The 24033-nt window shown below is 40.7% G+C and overlaps 1 protein-coding gene across 1 annotated transcript in view; it reads right to left on the bottom strand.

Annotated features, from left to right (window-relative positions):
- Positions 1-24033, bottom strand: part of SPEF2 (sperm flagellar 2) — a gene marked incomplete at its 5' end in the record, with an annotated part of 550273 nt that overhangs the window by 103620 nt on the left and 422620 nt on the right. Inside the window, one exon of the mRNA XM_030191922.1 lies at positions 15618-15771. Within this exon, the coding sequence (XP_030047782.1) occupies positions 15618-15771 (154 nt within the window). The remainder of the gene's footprint in view (positions 1-15617; positions 15772-24033) is intronic.

Raw genomic sequence — 24033 nt, 5'->3', positions numbered from 1 at the left:
GGTTGCTTTAGGATCACATGGACTAATTTGGAAGTGTACATCTGCACTGCAAAAACTTATTTTGAATATGTGAACTTTGGTTAAGAATGGTCTTGATCACAGCTTTTTTGTGAGAGATGAACTGGTTATGGGAACATAGAGCAGTGGGCTGAGAACTAGTTCAAATCTATTGTAGCTCTTTGTGATCTTGTGAAAGTCCCTTAAACCTCTATTGCCTCAGATACAAAGATTGTGAGCCTTACAGGGACAGAAAACTACCTATTATAACTGGAATGTACACCTCTTTGACAGTTCTTGGGCCTGTAGGCGGTATAAGAAAGAAAATAAATAAATAAAATAAACATTTTTTAATGCTGCTTGACTGAATGCATCATCTCTTCTGGAGGCATGATCTAAGCAAGTAGTAGTGCAGTTTATACAATAGCACTTATGCCCAGGAATTGCGCCTAACTTTAGGTGCGGCCAATTGCACCAACTGAAACGTGCTACAAATGCATGTGCTTACATTAGCATGTATCCACCTCTTGTTATATAAAAATGCATGTAAATGTGATGAACGCCCCCATTCTGCCCTTGACCCTCCAATTTCCATGCTCCCTTTTTCAACTCACAAAATGTAGGCGTGGATAGCGCGCCTAAATTTACAGCATAAATGTCAATTAAATCTAATTAGAGATAATAATTGCATGTTAAAAAGCCGATTATTGGTGCTAATTAGCTCGTTATTCAATTAAATTATGTGAGCAAATTGAGATAGAATGTTATAGTATTACTGTTTATAAACCCACATTTCTTAAGTCTTACAATATAGAACTGTGAAAAAGCACAAAACTAAACTGGGGTAAGCATATTTGAAAGGATACTTATGCTAGACATGTACATAATAGGCAAGTAAATTGTAAAACCATTTATGATCATTTTTTCATCAGTAAATGGTACTTCATCATATTTGAGTAACAAGGTCTGGGCACTGTGGAGGGGCATAATTGAATGCGAATGCTCATCTCCATGGGCGTCTATGTCCGAAAACGGGTATGTGAAGAGGCGGGACAGACCGTATTTTCGAAAAAGATGGGCGTCCATCTTTCGTTCCGAAAATATGGTTTGGATGGACCAAATGCCATGGATTTCTTCCTTTCTGAGATGGGCCTTTTTTTTTTTTTTTTTAGAGATAATGGAAACTAAAAACGCCCAGCTCAGAAACGTCCTAATCCAAGCCATTTGGTCGTGGGAGGGACAAATGTACAACACTACCATAGCTCTTAGGGGTGAAGGGGGCAACTACATGTGGGTACAGTGGGTTTTCGAGACCTCCCATTTACCACCACAAGTGTTACAGGTGGGGGGGGAGGATGGGCCTGGGTCTGCCTGCCTGAAGTGCACTGCAGTACCCACTAAAAGTGCTCCAGGGACAGGACTTGTTGCTGCTGTATAACCTAGTCATAGCAGTTCACACTTGAAGACTAATCTGGCTGAAAACGTCCTTTATTTGAATAAGCACCTTTACTAACAGTTAACTGCAGATCACAGGTTGTGCCCCACTGGCAACGAGTCTCGCTGGTACTGAGATTAGCAGTAGGTCCGAGCTGGCAGAATGGTGTACAATTCCCTCTTTCAGTAACATTCAAGGTAAGAACTAAGTGCTGTAATGTGGCTAACACATGAAAGGGATCTAAATCTGTCTTACACAAATGGCCACTACCTCATGGACTACCGGAAACAAAACAGGGCACACTCTGACCCAGTAAGCAGAGGGAAAAGCACCATGGGAGTAGAGCCTACCAACTACCAACATCGTGAGCATTTAACACAAGCTAGTGGAATCACGGAGCCCAATACCCTACACCCACCACAATGCATTGCTGATGTGACTCTGCAGTGCCCTTAACAGAAAAGGTGTCACACTCACCCGAGACCCACATCAGAACCAGGGAAAGGCTGTCAGAGGATAGAACACATTCTGCTGTCATGGAGGTGGGTACGGCATTTGAGGCTGGCATACAGGCTGGGAAAAAAAGTTTGTAAAGTGGGGTTTTTTTGGTGGGAGGGGGTTAGTGACCACTGGGGGAGTCAGGGGAGGTGATCCCCGATTCCCTCCGGTGGTCATCTGGTCAGTTGGGGCACTTTTTTGGGACTTGAACCTGAAAAAAAAGGGTCCAAATAAAGCGGACCAAATTCTCGTCAAAAACGCCCTTCTTGTTTCGATTATCAGCTAAACACGCCCATCTCTCCTCAGCCGATAACCACGCCCCAGTCCCGCCTTCGCCACACCTCCGACATGCCCCCATGATCTTTGTTCGTCTCCGTGACAGACTGCAGTTGAGGAAGCCAAAAATCAGGTTTTGATTATACCGATTTGGGCGCCAACGGGAAACGGATGCCCATCTCCCGATTTGGGTCGAAATATGGGCGTCTTTCTCTTTCGAAAATAAGCTGGATAATGTCACAGAAATTGAGCAATTAAACATAGAAATCATTCAAGGGTAATTTTAAAAGTAATTTATGCACATTAAACAGGTTTACACATGGAAATGGTCTGTTATAAAATTGCTAAAAATAATCATCTAGAGCTCATAGACAGTCTGTTAGTCTCAAAAACCAAAACTAAATATAGTGACCTCTACTAATCATGTGGTGTCTGATTAGGTATTATATTGAAGAGGAAAAGCCTCAAACCCAGGCACATACTCCTTTTGTTGAATCCAACTTTAGGGAGCACTGCCTGATCATCACTGGCTGAAAACCCTCTTCTCCTGTGTACTGTAACCCTCAAAAAACCTTCAAAGATTTATAATACAGGACAGACTACAGCACATCCGAAATACAACAGCCACGAATCAGTCAAGATAATCCCACGGACCCTGATGCAGGAGGCGAAACTGGGCCAAAGTCGGGCCGTGGACGGGGTTAAGAAGACTGTGACTGTATACAAGACTGCACAGTAGTTTAACGGCAGTAAGATAAGTAACCCTCATACTTTATTATAAATCTTTGAAGGTTTTTTTGAGGGTTACAGTACAGAGGAGAAGAGGTTGTTCAGCCAGTGATGATCAGGCAGTGCTCCCTAAAGTTGGATTCAACAAAAGGAGTATGTGCCTGGGTTTGAGGCTTTTCCTCTTCAATAAAATACCTAATCAGACACCACATGATTAGTAGAAGTCACTATATTTAGATTCTGTTATAAAATTGCTCAGAGTATATGCAGATAAAAGTATGTATGTAATGATACTTTGCATATATTTTTATCCATAAGGAGTAGAAACAGAGAAACATTCCTGTGGGTGGAGCTGTGCTAGGTTCTGACTTTCAAATTTCATCATGTTGCATATATATTTTCCAAAAAATTCTGAATATACTACATTGGAGATGGAATGTGAGCATGTAGTTTCAGTGGGGTCATTTTAAAAAACAAAGCACGTACCATACATACACTGTCTTTGAAAATTGGACTGACATATGCACATTGTTTTGTATTATCATCTGCTTTCATGTAATTTGTTTACTAAATGCAGAATATCAAATGTAATCAAATGAAATACTTGCTGCACAAGTTAGTCAGCCTGTTACAAAACGACTCTCAAAATATAAATCAAGTAACTCTGGGCCCCTTTTACCAAACTGCGGTAAAAGGGGGCCTGCAGTAGCATCAGTGCATGTTTTTGACGCGCACCAAGGCCCCCTTTTACAGCAGCAGGTATAAGGCTGTTTTTTTAAAAAAAGGAAATGGTCGTGTGCTAATCACAGGAATTGGTACATGGCCATTTTCCAGGTGGAGCCCTTACTGCCACCTACTACATTTAGGTGACAGTAAGGGCTCCGGTGCTAATCCGTGGCCCTGCCCAATTACCACAGGGTAATACAAGATATTTTTGTAGTGCCAGAAATGGCATGTGCTGGAAGTGGGAACTACAGCCCCGATTTGGCACGCAGTAAAGCGGTGGTAGCTCTACCGCCGCATTGTAAAAGGGCTCCTTTATGAATAATGTCCATATTTGCCTATGGAAAAATTATTTGTACCTAAGAATTTCTGAGCAACATAGCATTATATTTGTAACTATCTCGTATTTTGTTACTACTCTTTGAATTTGAAATGGCATAGTTTTAAGACTGTGTAAGGATGTTGTTCAGTCAATATTGAGCAAAGGTACTGATTGTATTTTTTCAAATGCTGGATACACCATTTAAAAAATAAACATATTCAATGCTGATATGCAGATAGGTCAATCAACTATCTTCACAGCCCCAATATCATGCATACATTGAAAATTGTAAAATATAATCCAAATAGCACTCATGCAAAAAATGCTTATTAATATGTTTTTGAGACCTCAGTCATTTGGAGCTGCGGGGCACTCTATGGTTCAAGCTGCCCCTCTCCTTTTTGTCACCAGTCTCCTTTATTTTAATTAAGTGCACGTCGGATAAGCGCATGCTCTGTTTAACTGCATGCCATACTTCAGTCCCGTTTTTAGTGCCATCAATTTCTATTTTTTTATTTATTTATTTGTTACATTTGTATCCCACATTTGCCCACCTATTTGTAGGCTCAATGTGACTTACATAGTACCGGAGAGGCGTTTGGAGACTCCGGTGTAAACAAATACAAAGGGATGTTGTGGTAAGATAAAGTTCATGTGGCACGGCCACATTAGGGAATCGTACAACGGAGGAGTTGTGTTATGTCCATTACGTACTTTAGTTTTGTTGTGTTGCAGAGATCAGGCATTTATGTTGGATTGGTAGGGTATGCCTTTTTAAACAGGTTAGTTTTCAGTTTTTTCCGGAAGTTTAGATGGTTGTACGTAGTTTTCAAGGCTTTTGCTAATGCGTTCCACAGTTGTGTGCTTATGTAGGAGAGACTGGATGTGCTGCAGAATCTGTTCAGGGTTTAGAATCCAACTGCAGCCCCCTAGACACTTTTTTTTTGTTCTGTTCCAGGCCTACACCCCTTCCCGTGCACTCAGCTCCATGGATAAATCCTTCTTATCTGTTCCCTTCTCCACTACTGCCAACTCCAGACTTCGCGCCTTCTGTCTCGCTGCACCCTACGCCTGGAATAAACTTCCTGAGCCCCTACGTCTTGCCCCATCCTTGGCCACCTTTAAATCTAGACTGAAAGCCCACCTCTTTAACATTGCTTTTGACTCGTAACCACTCGCCTCCACCTACCCTCCTCTCTTCCTTCCCGTCCACATTAATTGATTTGATTTGCTTACTTTATTTATTTTTTGTCTATTAGATTGTAAGCTCTTTGAGCAGGGACTGTCTTTCTTCTATGTTTGTGCAGCGCTGCGTATGCCTTGTAGCGCTATAGAAATGCTAAATAGTAGTAGTAGTAGTAGTAGTAAGTTGATTTGTATTTGAGTCCTTTGCAGCTTGGGTAGTGCAGATTTAGGTAAGTTCGTGTTGATTCAGATGTGTTTCTAGTTGGCAGGTTGATTAAGTCTGTCATGTATCCTGGGGCTTCACCATAGATAATTTTGTGAACCAGAGTGCAGATTTTGAAAGCAATACGTTCTTTGATTGGGAGCCAGTGTAGTTTTTCACAGAGGGGTTTTGTGCTTTCAAATCGTGTTTTTCTGAAGATAAGCCTAGCTGCCATGTTTTGAGCGGTCTGAATTTCTTTAATGTTTTTTCTTTGCATTCCACATAAATTCCATTGCAGTAGTCTACATGGCTTAGTACCATTCATTGTATCAGGTTGCGAAATGTTTCCCTTGGGAGTTTCCACATTGAGTGGAACATTTTCTTTGTTGTGGATGTCACTTGGCTCTCTAGTGTTAGGTTGCGGTCCAATGTAACACCGAGGATTTTCAGGCTGTCTGAGATAGGGAGGGTGTAATCTGGGGTGTTGATAATTATGGGGTTGTCCGCATTGTGTTGGGATGAGAGGATAAGACAGTGTGTTTTTAATTTGTTGAGTTTTAGTTGGAATGCATTTGCCCAAGAGTCTATGATGTTCAAGCTGATCTTGATTTCGTTGGTGATTTCTGTCAGTTTAGATTTGTAAGGAATGTATATTGTGACATCGTCTGCATAGATGAAGGGGTTAAGGCCTTGGTTGGATAAGGGCTAGTGGGGTCATCATTAGATTGAAGAGGATAGGTGATAGCAGTGATCCTTGTGGTACTCCGCAGTCTGCTTTCCATGATGATAGTATGTTTGAGTTTGATTTTACTTGATATGTTCTTGTGGTTAGGAAACCCTTGATCCAACTAAGTATGTTTCCACCAATCCCGAACTTATCTAGTAATCTTATTAATATATTGTGGTTTACCATGTCAAATGCACTAGACATATCGAATTGGAGGAGGAGGATGTATTGCTATTTCCTGCTTGAATTTGGCTAGGAGAGTGAGTAGTACTGTTTCTGAGCTGTGGAGGGGGCGAAAAACCTGACTGTGCTTCGTATAATATTGAGAATTTGTTCATATAATCTGTAAGTTGTTTGGCTACCATGCTTTCCATCAGTTTGACTGACAACGGGATGGATGCTACTGGATGGTAGTTAGTGATTTCATTTGTTTTTTTCTTGGTGTCTTTTGGTATCGGAGTGAGTAGGATATTGCCATTTTCCTTAGGGAAGAGACCTTGCTGTAGCGTGTAATTTAGGTGGGATGTGAGGTCTACTATGAAGCGGTCAGGGGCGGATTTCATTAGGTAGTTGGGCAGGTATCTAGTTTACAGTGAGTGTTGGAAAACCTGCTGATCACCCGTGCAACTGTATTGACAGTGAGGAGGGCAAAATTTGACCAGGTTCGGTCAGCCGGGTATTCTCCAGTGGTTGGGTCCAACTCATTAAGGAAGTTTTCGTTGTCAGTGTTGTGCTGAGGTAGCGTGTTGCATAGGTTTACAATTTTTTCGTTGAAATACTTAGCAAGTTTATCTGCAGATGGGATGTCTGTATTCAATGTAGTGACAAGGCTGGTGTCTAGGAGTTTGTTCACGATTTGGTATAATTTCTTTGTGTCTTTATAGTCTGTCCCTATTTTAGTTTTATAGAATGCACTTTTGGCCTGTCTTATAGCGTATTTGTACTTTCTTTGTGATTGTTTCCATGTGTTGAGTGTGTGTTCATCTTTTGTTTTTTTCCATGCTCGTTCGAGTTTTCTGGATTGTGTTTTTAGCTTTTTCAGTTCATCATTGAACCATGGTATCGAGTTATGCTTACGTGAAGATCTTGTTCTATGGGGACAAACTTCGGTTTAGCGCACCACTGATAAGTGCAAGATTCGCTTATATGCATGGTTTAAGACTGCTCCTCTGCAGGAAAGACTCCGCATAAGCAAATGCATGGAATATGGAAGCCGATTGGCACGTGACAAAGGGGCGATAAATTTGAAATCTCGTTGGTTAACTGCCACAGGCAGAATAAGCAAAAGAAAGTTGTTAGAGTGTACACTGGAGTTGTCGTTGTCATCGTGCAACTGTAAGACTTTAGCACTGGCTGAACGAATAGAAGTTCTTAAAAAATTAGAAAACAAACAAAGTCAAGCATCTATTGCTAAACAATATGATGTCAATCCCAGTCAAATTTCACGTATCTTGAAGCAGAAAGTGTTGGATTATTTGTAGTAAATAATTAGCAGATTTTAGTACACACAGCTTCAGCTTTAGAAATGTTAATTTCTTTCTTCATCTCTCTCTCATTCACCCCTGAATAATTCACTGCTGAGTCACTTTACAGTTGAAGTAACAAAACATCTGTTTACTCACAGTTTGTAGTTAGATTATAATCAGACAGGCTTATATATACATATTATTATACATTTGTATTATCAGCTCCTTCCATGTGCTTAGATGGTAATGGATGCTCACACCACCATAGATCCTCTCAGGTTAGGAGAGATCATGAGCTCCATGTGCTCCATGTGCTGCATCTGCTGCATCTATCCCCCACAGGAAGTTGCATAGCTGTGTGACCTCTCTAAGTAATTCACATCAGAGGTCACAGAGTAATCACAGAGAAATAATAGGTGACAGGCAATGCATGTAAAATACAATTACATTCCAACAAACCCCTTCTCATGCATAACTGTCATGCAATTATTTATTCATACAAAGTCCAAGCTTTATACGCAGATTCACAAAATTTTCTCTGGGTAACGGTTTGGTCATGATGTCAGCTGTCATCTCACTGGTGTGACAATAGTGTAGACTGATGACCCCTTCTTTTGCCAACTCTCGCACGTTGTGGTATTTCGTTGAGATGTGCTTGGTGCGTGACTGAACCTTGTCATTCTGTGACAGTCGGATGCAGCTCTGATTATCTTCCATTATCTGGATTGGTCTTTTTTCAGCTATTCCAAAATCCAGCAAAAGTTTTTCAATCCACATCAGTTCTCTGCACGCTTCCGATACGGCCACATATTCAGCTTCTGTAGAAGACAAACTCACAATACTTTGTTTATGACTGGCCCATGAAATTTGTACATTTCCATACATAAACACATATCCACTTGTGGATTTATAATCAGAATGATCCCCTGCCCAATCTGAATCACAGTAACATATTAGTTTTGGATTACTATTGGCTGAAATCTTTAATTTACAATCAATGGTACCCTTTAAATACCTTACCATCCTTTTAACTGCAGTCCAATCTGATTTGGTAGGTGAGCTGACCCTTCTGCTCAAAATTCCTACTGCATTTGCTATATCAGCCCTGTATGTGGTAGCTAGATATAAAAGCTTACCTATGGCTGATCTATATTGGATGTTATCTGGTAAAGGTTCTCTTACTGTTTCATCCTTCAGAAAATCAGTGATCATGGGAGTGCTTACAACTTGGGCATCTTGCATACCTAAACTTTCAATAAGCTCATTTATTTTCTGCTTCTGGCTTAGAAGATAAGAACCATCATTTTGTTTCTCAATTTCTATACCAAGATAGTATGACACATTACCAAGTTCTTTTATCTCAACATTCAGGTTTAAACACTTTACAATGTCCTTGTACTCTTGCTCACTTTTGCTTGCAATGAGCAGATCATCAACAAAAGCTAAAATGTATGCATATTGTCCATTTGTGCACCTAGTGTACAAGCATTTATCTGCTTCACCTTGCTTAAATCCTAAATTTGTCAATATTTCATGCAATTTTTCATTCCAACATTTTGCACTTTGCTTTAATCCATAAAGACCTTTGTTTAATTTACACACTAGCTGTCTTTGTTTTGTATTTATGAAACCTGTTGGTTGTTCCATGTACAAGTCTTCAGTTATTTCTCCATGAAGAAACGCTGTTTTCACATCAATGTGTTTGACTTGCATGCCTTTTGAGACTGCAATGCTCAGAAGTGTTCTGATTGTCGTGTGTTTCACTACAGGTGCAAACACTTCATCAAAATCGTCTCCATATTTTTGAAGATATCCCTTTGCCACTAATCTGGCTTTATACCTTTCCACTTTTCCTTGTGCATTCCTTTTTAACTTGAATACCCATTTGCATCCTATAGCTTTCTTGCCAGGAGGTAATTTTGTAAGAATCCAAGTATTATTTTTATCCAATGCATCAATTTCTTCTTGTGCAGCTTTATGCCATTCAGCAGCTTCTTCTGCTGGCATTTTCTCAATCTCATCCCATGTTAAGGGCTCTTGAGCTTCTGCTGACTTTGTTAGGTAAGACAGTCTTGGGGGTGGAACACCTTTGTTTTCCCTGGATGAGCGTCTGACAACAGGTTGGTCTGACCTTTCCGCATCCTCTAAATCTGAGAGTTCTTCTCCAATTGATTCCCCTTCTCCAACTGTACTGTCTTCTTCAATGATCCTTTCTGTGTCTGCTTCCTCTGCCTGTTCCTCGTTAGATACAGATGAGTTGCTTTCAGACATCTGCCTTGGTATGGCATTTATATACACTGGCATGTCTATTATGGTTCTAGTTTCATATTCTGGATGATAAGGCTCATCTGGGATAATCCAGCCTTTATCAACCCTTTTGTTTTCATCAAAATATGTAACATGTCTTATGCCAACAATGCCAGTTTTCAGATTCAAAATTCTATATCCTTTGTGTCCTGGAGCATAGCCAACTAAAATGCCCCTTTCTGTTGTGGAATCCAGCTTATGCCTTCTTTGCTTTGGTACATGAGCATATGCTGTACTTCCAAATGTTCTTATGTGTGACAGGTTTGGCTTCCTACCATGCCATGTCTCATGTGGTGTGCGCTCAGCGCCTTTAGTTGGCATTCTGTTTTGTAGGTACACTGCTGTGAGAATGGCTTCCCCCCATAGTCTTTTAGGGAGATTGCTATCTGACAGCATACATCTGGTCATTTCCACAATTGACCTAAATTTTCTCTCTGCAACAGAATTTTGCTCTGGTGTATAAGCTACTGTTGTGATATGCTGAATGCCTTCTTGTTCTAGAAATGTGCGCATGCTTTGTGAAGTGAACTCACCACCATTGTCGGTCTGAAGAACCTTTGGTTTTCTTTCAAATTTATTGCTCACCATGGCTACGTATTTCTTCAGCATGTCTGTGACTTGACTTTTTTCTTTCAGCAAATAGGCCACACAATATCTAGAGAAATCATCCAAGAATATTAGCACAAATCTGTTATTTCCCAATGATGGGATATTAAACGGTCCACATAAGTCGCTGTGTATTAAGTCCAGCACTTTATTACTCCTATTTCCTGTGTATGCAGGAAATGAGGGTCTCACACCTTTTTGAGTAACACAGTCTATGCATTTCTCCATTTTACCAGCATTTGCACTTATCTGAATGCCGGTGGCCAGTTGCTTACTGTAAAGATCCTGGATCACCTTAGAATCACGATGTCCCAGGCGGCGGTGCCAGATTTCCAGACTACATTTACCATCATTCTTCCTTACTTGCGCCATATGTGAGGCTTCACCTGAAATGTTCAGCTTATAAACATCATTATGCATAAAAGCTTCAGCATACACTTCATCATTTTTAGAGATTGTGCACTTACTGTTTTCAAAATGAATCACAAATCCCTTCTTTATCTAATGTAGATACACTAAGCATATTGCAAACTGCTTGGGGAATATACAAGACATCACTTACAGGAATTTCTTTAACTTCATTAGACACTTTGCATTTTAAGAATCCAATACCTTTTGCTTGGATCTTAGCAGTCCCTGCGTTTGCAGTTTTAAGAATACCTTCTTCTGGACACATTTCCTGAAAGAAATTCTTACAATTGGTTAAATGGCATGTGCTCCCTGAATCCAAATCCAAGTACTTTCATTTGAATTATTATTTACCATAGTCAAAGATTTTTCTGCCATTAGAAAGCCCTTGTGTTTATCTTTGTCCTTCATACATTTCCTGGTTTGAAAGTTCTTTAGTTCCATTGGCTTAGGTGAGCTAGAGGGAGTGTTTTGTGTTTCCTTACACCATTTAGATACATGTCCCTCCTTTCCACATGAGTAGCAAATCAGCTTGCCCTTGGGTGGAGTTTTCCCATAGCTCCGCCTTCCTCTGTTCTTTGCCAAGAAATTTGTTTCATTTCTCTCTGACTGACTTTGAGAACACATCTCCTCAGAATCATTTATTATGCATTCCTGCCTTAGTTTTGATGTTGTCTGTTCAAAAGATTGCCCTTCAATGGCCTCATTTACAGACCTAAAAACATCAAACTTCTTTGATAGTGAGGTAAAAAGAAATGCTCTTTTCAATGCATCACACATGGGAATTCCAGAAAGTTCTAGCTTTTGAAATGAAGACATAAGATGCATAATGTGATCATTACATTTACTTTTATCCCTTAATTTGGTTTCATTCAACTCTGCCAGCCAAATTGGTTGCTGCTTTGCATATGTAGTTGCATACATAGTTCTCAGTTTATATAAAATGTCCTTTGGTGTATCTTTTCCCTCCACTAATATGGCTTGTTTCTCTGAGAGAGCTTCCAAAAGCATGCACTTCACATAATAGTTTGCATTGTCCCATTCAGCCATATTTTCAGCTGTTCTGTCTTGGTCTAAGCATATATTTAATCCTTTTGCTCGAAGGAGACATATAAATCTTAGTTCCCACTGCTGATAATTAAACTCAGTTAATTTAGGCACCTTGAGAGAATAGAACAATGGTGAATTTCTTCCCTCAGCCATTTTCTTAGCCTTCTGTCTGCTGTGTGGGGGGAGAGAGAGACAGACTGAATCTTTCCTTTAAAACTTAAGAGAAAAATGTGGCCTTTTTTTTCTGCCTGGTAATATTTCTCTTCTTTTTCAATTCCTGGCCCCTGGGCCCATAACCCTTTTGTTGGATTATTTGTAGTAAATAATTAGCAGATTTTAGTACACACAGCTTCAGCTTTAGAAATGTTAATTTCTTTCTTCATCTCTCTCTCATTCACCCCTGAATAATTCACTGCTGAGTCACTTTACAGTTGAAGTAACAAAACATCTGTTTACTCACAGTTTGTAGTTAGATTATAATCAGACAGGCTTATATATACATATTATTATACATTTATATTATCAGCTCCTTCCATGTGCTTAGATGGTAATGGATGCTCACACCACCATAGATCCTCTCAGGTTAGGAGAGATCATGAGCTCCATGTGCTCCATGTGCTGCATCTGCTGCATCTATCCCCCACAGGAAGTTGCATAGCTGTGTGACCTCTCTAAGTAATTCACATCAGAGGTCACAGAGTAATCACAGAGAAATAATAGGTGACAGGCAATGCATGTAAAATACAATTACATTCCAACAGAAAGATCAGCTTCTGAAAGACTGGCAAAACAATACAAATCCACACAGAAAACATAAACGGGCGGGAAAAGCTGAGGATGTAGAAGATGCTCTTTTTCGGTGGTTTTCTCAAGTCAGAAGCAGACAGTTTCCTGTCAGTGGTCCACTGCTTATGGAGAAAGCTAATCAGCTAGCTGAAAGTCTTGGACTAACTGAATTCAAAGCCACTTGGATGGTTGGAAAGATGGAAGGAGAGGAACAACATAAAATTCAAGAAACAGCATAGTGAAAAACAAGACGCTGATGACTTTGGTGCTGAAAATTGGGTTGTTTCAGTTCTTCCTACCATCTTGAAAGAGTTTGCACCTTGTGACATTTTCAATGCTGACGAAAAAGGTCTCTACCGGCGAGCGATTCCTGATGGAACACTTGCATTCAAACAAGCCAAAACTACAGGAAGTAAAACGTTGAAGGACCGACTGACGATCCTCCTTTGCTGCAATATGGATGGGAGTGAGAAGTTGGAACCACTCGTCACTGGAAAGAGCAAACAGCCCCGTTGCTTCAAGAATGTTAAGCGACTTCCTGTGTCATACGAGGCTAATGCAAATCTATGGATGACTGGGGAAATTTGGAAGCAGTGGCTAAAGAAGTTAGACACTAAAATGCGGGCACAAAAGCATCAGATTTTGTTGCTTTGTGATAATTGTGCTGCATACAGTGATGATGTCAAGCTGTCTAACGTCAAGGTGGTCTTCCTGCCACCAAACACTACCTCTCTGATCCAACCTATGGATCAGGGCATAATAGCCAATTTCAAACAACATCATTGGGCTCTTGTGCTAGGTCGTCTGATGAGCGTTATGGATGACCAGACTGGCAAGGATAAACGTGCTGTTGAACTGGCTCGTAATCTATCACTGTTGGATTCCCTACATATGCAGAAAGAAGCCTGGAATCATGTTACACAGGCAACCATTGTGAACTGCTACAAGCGGGCAAGCTTTGTTAAGGATGTGGAGAGGGACGAAACAGATGCAGCTGTTGCAAACGCATCAGATGAACAGGCTATTGACATCCCAGTCGGTGTTACTGAAGAGGAGTTTCATCACTACGTAGCTGTTGATTATGATCTACAAACACCTGACGACAGCACCGATGTTGAGATATGCGCCAACACGCAGGCAATGGCTGATGAGGAAACAGATGATGAAATGAGCAGTGAGGCACATGCTGACGAAATTCAACAACCTCCGGTAACTTTGCAAGAGCACTGGAGAATCTCAACACTGTGCGGGCCTATCTGGATGCCACTGGATGTCAGTGCTATGACAGTTTTTACTGCCTGGCAGACGTAGTCTATGAAACTCACAGACACAATAGTGTACAGAGGACTATGACTGATTACTTCATGTATGCCTGTCAGTCAACGTAGACTGTATAACGTCAGTTAACGGAGTCTGTATACTGTACGTATAATAAACAGTACTGTACATATGTTTATCAGATGTCAAGTTTCTTTGGGTCACAATGGTTAAGTGCATGCTCTGGTTAACTGTATGTATTTCTTTGGTCCCAGACCCTTGCACTTAAGCGGATTGCACTGTATATACATTTCTCTACTCCATGTGCAAACACAAAGTGAACATAGTGTCTTCAAATACTTAGAATCTTAAAGGGAAATAGAATCAAATCCCACTTAAATGCAATCATTCCATGGGGAATATGTAATCCAACACGATATCATGTTTCACCTCCTTTTTCAGCGAGAGACTGTTTTGTGCTGATATGGGGAACAGTCCTTGAGACAGCTAGGAGGCGAAACATATTGTGTCAGATTAGACATTCCCCATGGAACGATTTCATTTAAGTGGGATTTGATTCTATTTCCCTTTAAGATTCTAAGTATTTGAGGACACTATGTTCACTTTGCATTTGCACATGGAATAGAGAAATCTATCTATCTATCTATCTATCTATCTATCTATCTATATAAAGATTTAGAAAATCAAAATTAAAATAAAGGAGACCGGTGATGAACAGGAGAGCGGCAGCTTGAACCATAAAGTGCCCCGCAGCTCCGATTGACTGAGGTCTCAAAAACATATTAATAAGCATTTTTTGCATGAGTGATATGCAGATAGGTGGCATCGCTGCATAAAGTTAGAATGAAATTACCACTATTGGCCATGGATATAGTTAAGTGGTTTAATTTAGGACATCCTTTTTTCTATCCTAAATTAAAACATTGCTATATAGGTAGAGGCTGAATACCATTGCTGTACATACAGCTGTTTACTTGATATACCACCTTTCTTTGATACCACCACAACAGTTTATATATTAGATAAACTTGGGCATTCCATCCTCACTTGCTCTAACTCAATTTTGTATAGGGTAAATCAGTCACTATCCAATAAAAGCTAATTTTATAACATGGCGCCTGGTTTAAGAGAGTGCATATGTATCTTTATAAAATATTAGCCTAAGTGGAAGAAATTCCACCTATCTTGCTTATATTATTCAAATATGCATGTAAATTAGCATAACTTATATTCTATATATCTACTTGCGAACTCTGCCCATGTACACATTTATTGGCAAAGTAAACCCCATCATGTCATCATGCATACTGTTACACTGGTAGGTATTTTATTAGGACACCATTTATGCGCATATATGTCCATATAAGCACAAAATGACTTTATAAAATTATCCCCATTGTGCCTTGGCAGTTAGAGAAATTTAGATCTAGATAATATCACTGAAAATTCATGCACAAGTCCCTTTGAAGATTGACTTGTGTACAAAACATAACAGTTCTATACTCACAATCAAATTAATAGTATAGTAACACTTGGTTTCTTTCACATAGAAGTAAACAACATGATGGCAGAAAAAGATAATACAGACCCATCCAGTATAAAAATCCATATGTTAGAATTACCTTTCTTTTTAGATTTTGAGGGTTTTTTCTTGGTACTCTTTCCACTGGATCTAGACGGTGTTCGGGAAGTTTTACGATGCACTTTTTCTTTGCTATCCACTTTCCGGCGTTCTTTTGAGACTTCTGCTTCCTTTATCTGAATTTCAGCAGCTGTCTGATAGATTGATATTCATAGTTGTATTCAAAGCATTTGAGATGATTCTTCTATTTTCAGGAAGCAATGTTTAATGAGGCCTATACAATAAAACTTATGCAAAGTCTTACCATGGAAATCAATATAATTTTAATGTCAGTGTTAAAATGGGACTTTAAGGGCCTCTTTAACTACACCATGCTAGCGATTACTGGCATGGCAAATGCCCTGCAGTCCATTCAATTTGAATGGGCTGTGTCGCATCTGCCATGCAGGAATTGCTATCGTGGGTTAGTAAAAGAGGCCCTAAATATTTTACATAATATGTTAGAGTACAATAAAACTTGCTCTCAGTCATGTGGCTGCAGGAATAATATGTATGTTTACCTGAAAAAAAATTACCCCCAATCGTATAACTGTGACAATGGTCTTTATTATTATTTTTTTTATGCTGGTCACGGCAGTTAAATATAATCAAGATATTCAGTGCTGGCACTGAATATCTGGATTCAGCACTGACCGGTGACACTATCCAGTTAGCAACAATATTCAAGCAACTAACTGTATAGCTAACCAGATAAAGATAAGACAGCCTTATTGCTGTTCTAACTTTATCTAGATAGTTATCTGATTAATGGATTGAATATCCCCACTATTCTGTAAATGAAGTCTAAAATCTAGACATGTCCGATAAATGCACCTATCGTTATTCTATATAATGCGCCTAAAGTTAGGCACGGTATATAGAACAGTGCATAGGACCGGGGAGCACAGCTACATTTAGGATTGGCTATTTATGCCACTGAAAACCTGGTGTAAATATCCACACTTAAATGTAGGCTCGTTCCCCCGAATTCTATAAGAACACGCGTAAATTTGAGAAATGCCCCTGACACACCCACACTCCTCCATTGGATGCGCCCCCTTTTCAGCTACGCACGTTAGAATTTACACATGCCTTTTTTAGAATACGTTTAAAAAGAAGCGCAAGTAAATTTCAATTATTACCAATTAGTGATAATAGAAATGAGGTCCTACCTGCTAATTTGCTTTCCTTTACTCCCTCAGACCGGACTAGCAGAACTGATGGATTGTGCATGCCTTCCAGCAGGTGAAGACTGAGAACAATGACTCTTTCGTGAGCCAATAAGAGCCCAACTCAGACCTAGCAAATCTCAGTATATCAGTAACAAAGCAAGAAGAAAGTGGCTGGGATCCACAGCCACTGAAATATACATAAAGCAAAACAAGCATGCTGGCAAACTGTCCAACACAAAGGAGTTATGATAACTCCATGTTATTTAACTGTTTTTTTTTTTTAAAGAATGACCTAGCAACGTTTCCACACATAGAAGAGCAAGTAACCGACGCAACAAACACAATCTGCCTAGGGTGGGAGCTGGTCTGGTCTGGTCTGAAGGAACTAAAGGAAAGCAAATTAGCAGGTAGGACCTAATTTCTCCTTCCTTAGCGTCCCTCTGGACCAGCCAAGCAGAACTGATGGGAAGTACCAAAGCAGTTTATGAAGGGAGGGACCCTAACAGCCCCACCAAAAGCACCCAGCTACCAAAAATTGTGTCTTAACGTGCTTGGACATCCACCTTACAATACTTGAGAAATGAATGCATGGATGACCAGGTGGCCACTCTGTAAATGTCCACCGTAGCCACCAACGAGTCGTCTGCCAGGACGCTGCCTGTCCTCTAGTAGAATGAGCTTTGAGCGCATCTGGAACCGTCTTGCCTTATAGAATGTACACAGAGAAATTGAAACAAATTTCTGTAAACCTGGAAGATGTAATGGGGCAATTTGACAAATTGAAGAGTAGCAAATCACCAGGACTAAATAGTATTCATCCCAGAGTACTGATAGAATTGAAAAATGAACTTGCAGAACTTTTTTTAGTAACATGTAATTTATCTTTAAAATCAAGCAGCACTGTAATGGAAGATTGGAGGGCAACCAATGTAACACCGATTTTTTAAAAAGGTTCCAGAGATGATCCAGAAAATTATAGGCCGGTGAGTCTCATGTTAGCGCTGGGCAAAATGGTAGAGTATATTATAAAAAACAAAATTACAGAGTATGTTCAAAAGCATGGATTAATGAGACAGTCAACATGAATTTAGTGAAGGGAAATCTTGCCTCACCAATCTACTACATTTCTTTGAAGGGAAGAACAAAATGTGGGTAAAGATGAGCCACTCGATATACCTGGATTTTCAAAAGGCATTTGACAAAGTACCTCATGAAAGACTCCAGAGGAAATTGGAGAGTCATGGGATAGGAGGTAGTGTTCTATTATGGATTAAAAACTGGTTAAAGGATAGAAAACAGAGAGTAGGGTTACATGATCAGTATTCTAAATAGATAAGGGATAATAGTGGGGTTCCACAGGGGTCTGTGCTGGGATAGGAGGCAATGACGTATTGTGGATTAAAAACTGGTTAAAAGATAGAAAACAGAGAGTAGGGTTAAATGGTCAATATTCTCAGTGGAGAAGGGTAGATAATGGGGTTCCCAGGGGTCTGTGCTGAGAATGCTGCTTTTTAACATATTTATAAATTATCTACAGATGGGAATAACTAGTGAGATAATTAAATTTGCTGATGTCACACAGTTATTCAAAATTGTTAAATCGCAAGAGGATTGTGAAAAACTGCAAGAGAACCTTATGAGACTGGGAGACTGGGCATCCAAATGGCAGATGACTTTCAATATGAGCAAGTGCAAAGTAATGCATGTGGGAAAAAGTAACAAACTATAGTTACAGTGGTGGAAATAAGTATTTGATCCCTTGCTGATTTTGTAAGTTTGCCCACTGACAAAGACATGAGCAGCCCATAATTGAAGGGTAGGTTATTGGTAACAGTGAGAGATAGCACATCACAAATTAAATCCGGAAAATCACATTGTGGAAAGTATATGAATTTATTTGCATTCTGCAGAGGGAAATAAGTATTTAATCCCTCTGGCAAACAAGACCTAATACTTGGTGGCAAAACCCTTGTTGGCAAGCACAGCGGTCAGACGTCTTCTGTAGTTGATGATGAGGTTTGCACACATGTCAGGAGGAATTTTGGTCCACTCCTCTTTGCAGATCATCTCTAAATCATTAAGAGTTCTGGGCTGTCGCTTGGCAACTCGCAGCTTCAGCTCCCTCCATAAGTTTTCAATGGGATTAAGGTCTGGTGACTGGCTAGGCCACTCCATGACCCTAATGTGCTTTTTCCTGAGCCACTCCTTTGTTGCCTTGGCTGTATGTTTTGGGTCATTGTCGTGCTGGAAGACCCAGCCACGACCCATTTTTAAGGCCCTGGCGGAGGGAAGGAGGTTGTCACTCAGAATTGTACGGTACATGGCCCCATCCATTCTCCCATTGATGCGGTGAAGTAGTCCTGTGCCCTTAGCAGAGAAACACCCCCAAAACATAACATTTCCACCTCCATGCTTGACAGTGGGGACGGTGTTCTTTGGGTCATAGGCAGCATTTCTCTTCCTCCAAACACGGCGAGTTGAGTTCATGCCAAAGAGCTCAATTTTTGTCTCATCTGACCACAGCACCTTCTCCCAATCACTCTCGGCATCATCCAGGTGTTCACTGGCAAACTTCAGACGGGCCGTCACATGTGCCTTCCGGAGCAGGGGGACCTTGCGGGCACTGCAGGATTGCAATCCGTTATGTCGTAATGTGTTACCAATGGTTTTCGTGGTGACAGTGGTCCCAGCTGCCTTGAGATCATTGACAAGTTCCCCCCTTGTAGTTGTAGGCTGATTTCTAACCTTCCTCATGATCAAGGATACCCCACGAGGTGAGATTTTGCGTGGAGCCCCAGATCTTTGTCGATTGACAGTCATTTTGTACTTCTTCCATTTTCTTACTATGGCACCAACAGTTGTCTCCTTCTCGCCCAGCGTCTTACTGATGGTTTTGTAGCCCATTCCAGCCTTGTGCAGGTGTATGATCTTGTCCCTGACATCCTTAGACAGCTCCTTGCTCTTGGCCATTTTGTAGAGGTTAGAGTCTGACTGATTCACTGAGTCTGTGGACAGGTGTCTTTCATACAGGTGACCATTGCCGACAGCTGTCTGTCATGCAGGTAACGAGTTGATTTGGAGCATCTACCTGGTCTGTAGGGGCCAGATCTCTTACTGGTTGGTGGGGGATCAAATACTTATTTCCCTCTGCAGAATGCAAATAAATTCATATACTTTCCACAATGTGATTTTCCGGATTTAATTTGTGATGTGCTATCTCTCACTGTTACCAATAACCTACCCTTCAATTATGGGCTGCTCATGTCTTTGTCAGTGGGCAAACTTACAAAATCAGCAAGGGATCAAATACTTATTTCCACCACTGTACGTGATGCAAGGTTCCACATTAGGAGTCAACGACCAGGAAAAGGATATAGGTGTCATTGTTGATGATACGTTGAAACCCTCTGCTCAATGTGGAGCGGTGGCTAAGAAAGCAAATAGAATGATAGAAATTATTAGGAAAGGAATAGAAAACAAAACTGAGAATGTTATAATGCCTTTGTGTCATTCCATGGTGCGACTGCACCTCAAATAATGTGTGTAGTTTTGGTCACCGCATCTCAAAAAATATATAGTGGAATTAGAAAAGGTACAGACAAGAGTGACGAAACTGATAGAAGGGATGGGACGACTTCCCTATGAGGAAAGACTAAAGTGGCTAGGCTCTTCAGCTTGGAGGAGAGATGGTTAAGGGGAGATATGATAGAGGTATATAAAATACTGAGTGGAGTGGAATGGGTAGACGTGAATCACTTGTTTACTCTTTCTAAAAATACTAGGACTAGGGGGCACGCAATGCTCAATGAGTAATTGAACTCTGGAATTTACTGCCAGAGAATGTGGTAAAAGCAGTTAGCTTAGCTGGGTTTAAAAAAAGGTTTGGACAGTTTCTTTTAAAAAATCCATAAGTCATTATGAAGATGGATGGGAAAATCCACCATACATTCTAAGGTAAGCTGCATAAAATCAGTTTTACTGTTCTGGGATCTTGCCAGGTACTTGTGACCCAGATTGGCCATTGTTGGAGACAGGATACTGGGCTTTGTGGACCTTCAGTCTGTCCCAGTATGCCAACGTTCTTATGTTCTTAAGGCAGATAAAGACTATAATCCATAGACATGAAATAGTTGTCACATACAGGAATAAACATCCATAGTAAACACTGGAGTTTTTAATGTGCTGCAAGAAAATATTGCTGTATTGTCTGGACTGTTCTGTGGGAAGGGTGGGAGGGATGGGTTTGTACTGTCCTGTTTCAGCTGTTTAAAATATAATTCAGGACAGTTCTATTACTTGGCACCTTCAGTGCAATGAGTGCCAATTCTATAATGGCATCTGTGCGCCAAGATGCCTTATAAAATACTATTGGTCACACCTAAATTTAGAAGCACCAATTTGGGTTTACAATAGTATTTTATAAGGCCTTTATGTTACATGTTTTGTAAGGTGCACTTAGGCATACCCATTTACACCTGCTATTGACCTGGCATAAATGGTCACACCTAAATTTAGAAGCACCAATTTGGGTTTACATTTATGCCAGGTCAATAGCAGGTGTAAATGGGTATGCCTAAGTGCACCTTACAAATCATGTAACATAATATTCTTCAAGTTTTGCGCATTAGTTGGAGACATGCCCACACTCCTCCCATGCTCTACTCATGTGTACACCCCCTTAGTAGTTACACATTATGTCACTTAGGTCCTATCTTTTAGAATGGTTTGTTATTTGGAATATTGCATTCAATTTTGAAGGCCATATCTCACTAAGGACATCAAAAGATTTGAGGTGGTTCAGAGGAAGGTGACAAAAATGACATGGAGCTTGTGTCAAAAAATGTATGAGAAGAGATTTGAAGACCTCAGTACGTATACCCTAGAGGAAAGAAGGGATAGGGGGATATGATACATAGTAACATAGTAGATGACAGCAGAAAAAGACCTGCAAGGTCCACCCAGTCTGCCTGATGTGTCATTTTTTGTGTATACCTTACCTTGATTTGTACCTGTCTTTTTCAGGGCACAGACCGTACAAGTCTGCCCAGCACTATCCCCACCTCCCAACCACCCGCCCCGCCACCCACTACCGGCTCTGGCACAGACCGTATAAGTCTGCCCAGCACTATCCCCACCTCCCAACCACCAGCCCTGCCTCCCACCGCCGGCTAAGCTTCTGGGGATCCCTTCCTTCTGAGGAGGATTCCTTTATGTTTATCCCATGCATGTTTGAATTCTGTTACCGTTTTCCTCTCTACCACTTCCCGCGGGAGGGCATTCCAAGCATCCACCACTCTCTCTGTGAAAAAATACTTCCTCACATTTTTCTTGAGTCTGCCCCCCTTCAATCTCATTTCATGTCCTCTAGTTCTACCGCCTTCCCCTCTCCGGAAAAGGTTCATTTGCAGATTAATACCTTTCAAATATTTGAACGTCTGTGTCATATCACCCCTGTTTCTCCTTTCCTCCAGGGTATACATGTTCAGGTCAGCAAGTCTCTCATACGTCTTGTAACGCAAATCCCATACCATTCTCGTAGCTTTTCTTTGCACCCCTTCCATTTTTTTCACATCCTTCACAAGATACGGCCTCCAAAACTGAACACAATACTCTAGGTGGGGCCTCACCAACGTCTTATACAGGGGTATTAAACCCTCTTTTCTTCTGCTGGTCACACCTCTCTCTATACAGCCTAGCAATCTTCTAGCTACGGCCATCGCCCTGTCACACTGTTTCATCGCCTTCAGGTCCTCAGGTACTATCACCCCAAGATCCCTCTTCCCGTCTGTACCTATCAGACTCTCACCGCCTAACACACACATCTCCCATATGTACAGACATTTAAATATTTAAAAGGTGTTAAAATGAAAACTAATGTTTTTCAGAGATGGGGAAGCAGTAGAACTAGAGGTCATAAGTTGAGGTTGAAGGGTGGAAAACTTAGGAGCAATATCAGAAAATACTTTTTCACAGAAAGGGTGGTAGATGCTTGGAATGCCCTCCTGCAGGAGGTTGTAAAGACATAAATGATGACAGAATTCAAGAATGCATGGAATAAATACATACATAGGAATACTATATAGAAAAATGGAATCCAATAAAGCAAAACTTACATGGCTTCATAACTGGAGTGAACTTTGATGGCAGCTTCAGAAGTTGGGAAGTATAATCAATGCCAGGTAGACTTCTACAGTCTGGGTCCCATAAATGGCATAAACAGATCAGGATCAAGGCTGGAGTGGGCTTTGATGGCAACTCCAGTAGTTGAGAAGTAGGACCAATGCCAGGCAGACTTCTACAGTCCATACCCAATATTGGCAGGGAGAGACAGAAATTAAGTATAACAGTATTAAATCATGAAGAAGTGGAACCTGTGCAGAATGCCAGATTCAACTCTGGCCACCTTATTGGGCAGACTGGATGGACTGTATAGTCTTTATCTGCCGACATTTACTGTATTACTGTGGTGCTTATTTTCAAAGCAGATAGACATCTCAAAAGGACCAAAAAAGGTCCATCTGCCAAAAATGTCTAAATAGAGATTTTGGAAAGAAAGAATTAGGATGTTTTACCCTGATGTACATACAAATAGCAAGGGACCATGTTGGAGGCGTGTTTTGGGTGAGATTAAGGCAGGCCCAAAATTAGGATGTCCAACAGCGATAATGGAGCAGGAAGGGCGTTTTTATGTAGACCTGTTTCAATCACATCCAAGTTAAAAAAAAACGTTCTGATTCAGCAGCGGATTACTGGAGGGATTAAGGCATGATCTCTCATGAATCCCCCAGTGCTAACTGTCCCCCTCCCACCCACCCCCTACAAAGTGAAACTGAAAAGGGATACCAGGCCCTATGACAGCTTCAGTTAATATAGGCATACCCAGCAGAGCAGCAAGCAGGCCTCAGGAGTAGCCTAGTGGTCAGTGCAGTACACCTGTAAACAAGGGGACCCACTCTATTTATCTTTGGGTAGAATGTGAGCCCTCCAGCAACAACAAAGTGTCTACTGTATCTGTATATATGAGACACCTGCAGGCCTGAAGACTATTGTAGTTGTGTTCAGTTAGGTACAGTAGGTTTACTTCTGTTCCTGGAGGGCTCACAATACAATATAAAGAAATTAAGCTGAGATTTTGCCTGGGTGCCATTGTAAAAATTCCACTGCACTGACTACCAGGCTACTCCTCTGCTCTACAGGGATGACTGTGTGGCCAATTTTCTACAAATATTGCCAGATGTTCTTGTC

This window comes from Microcaecilia unicolor, chromosome 2 (assembly GCF_901765095.1).
Source record: "Microcaecilia unicolor chromosome 2, aMicUni1.1, whole genome shotgun sequence".
Taxonomy (NCBI): Eukaryota; Metazoa; Chordata; class Amphibia; order Gymnophiona; family Siphonopidae; genus Microcaecilia; species Microcaecilia unicolor.
The sequence above is the reverse complement of the archived record's forward strand: the minus strand, read 5'-3'. Positions and strand labels throughout refer to the sequence as shown.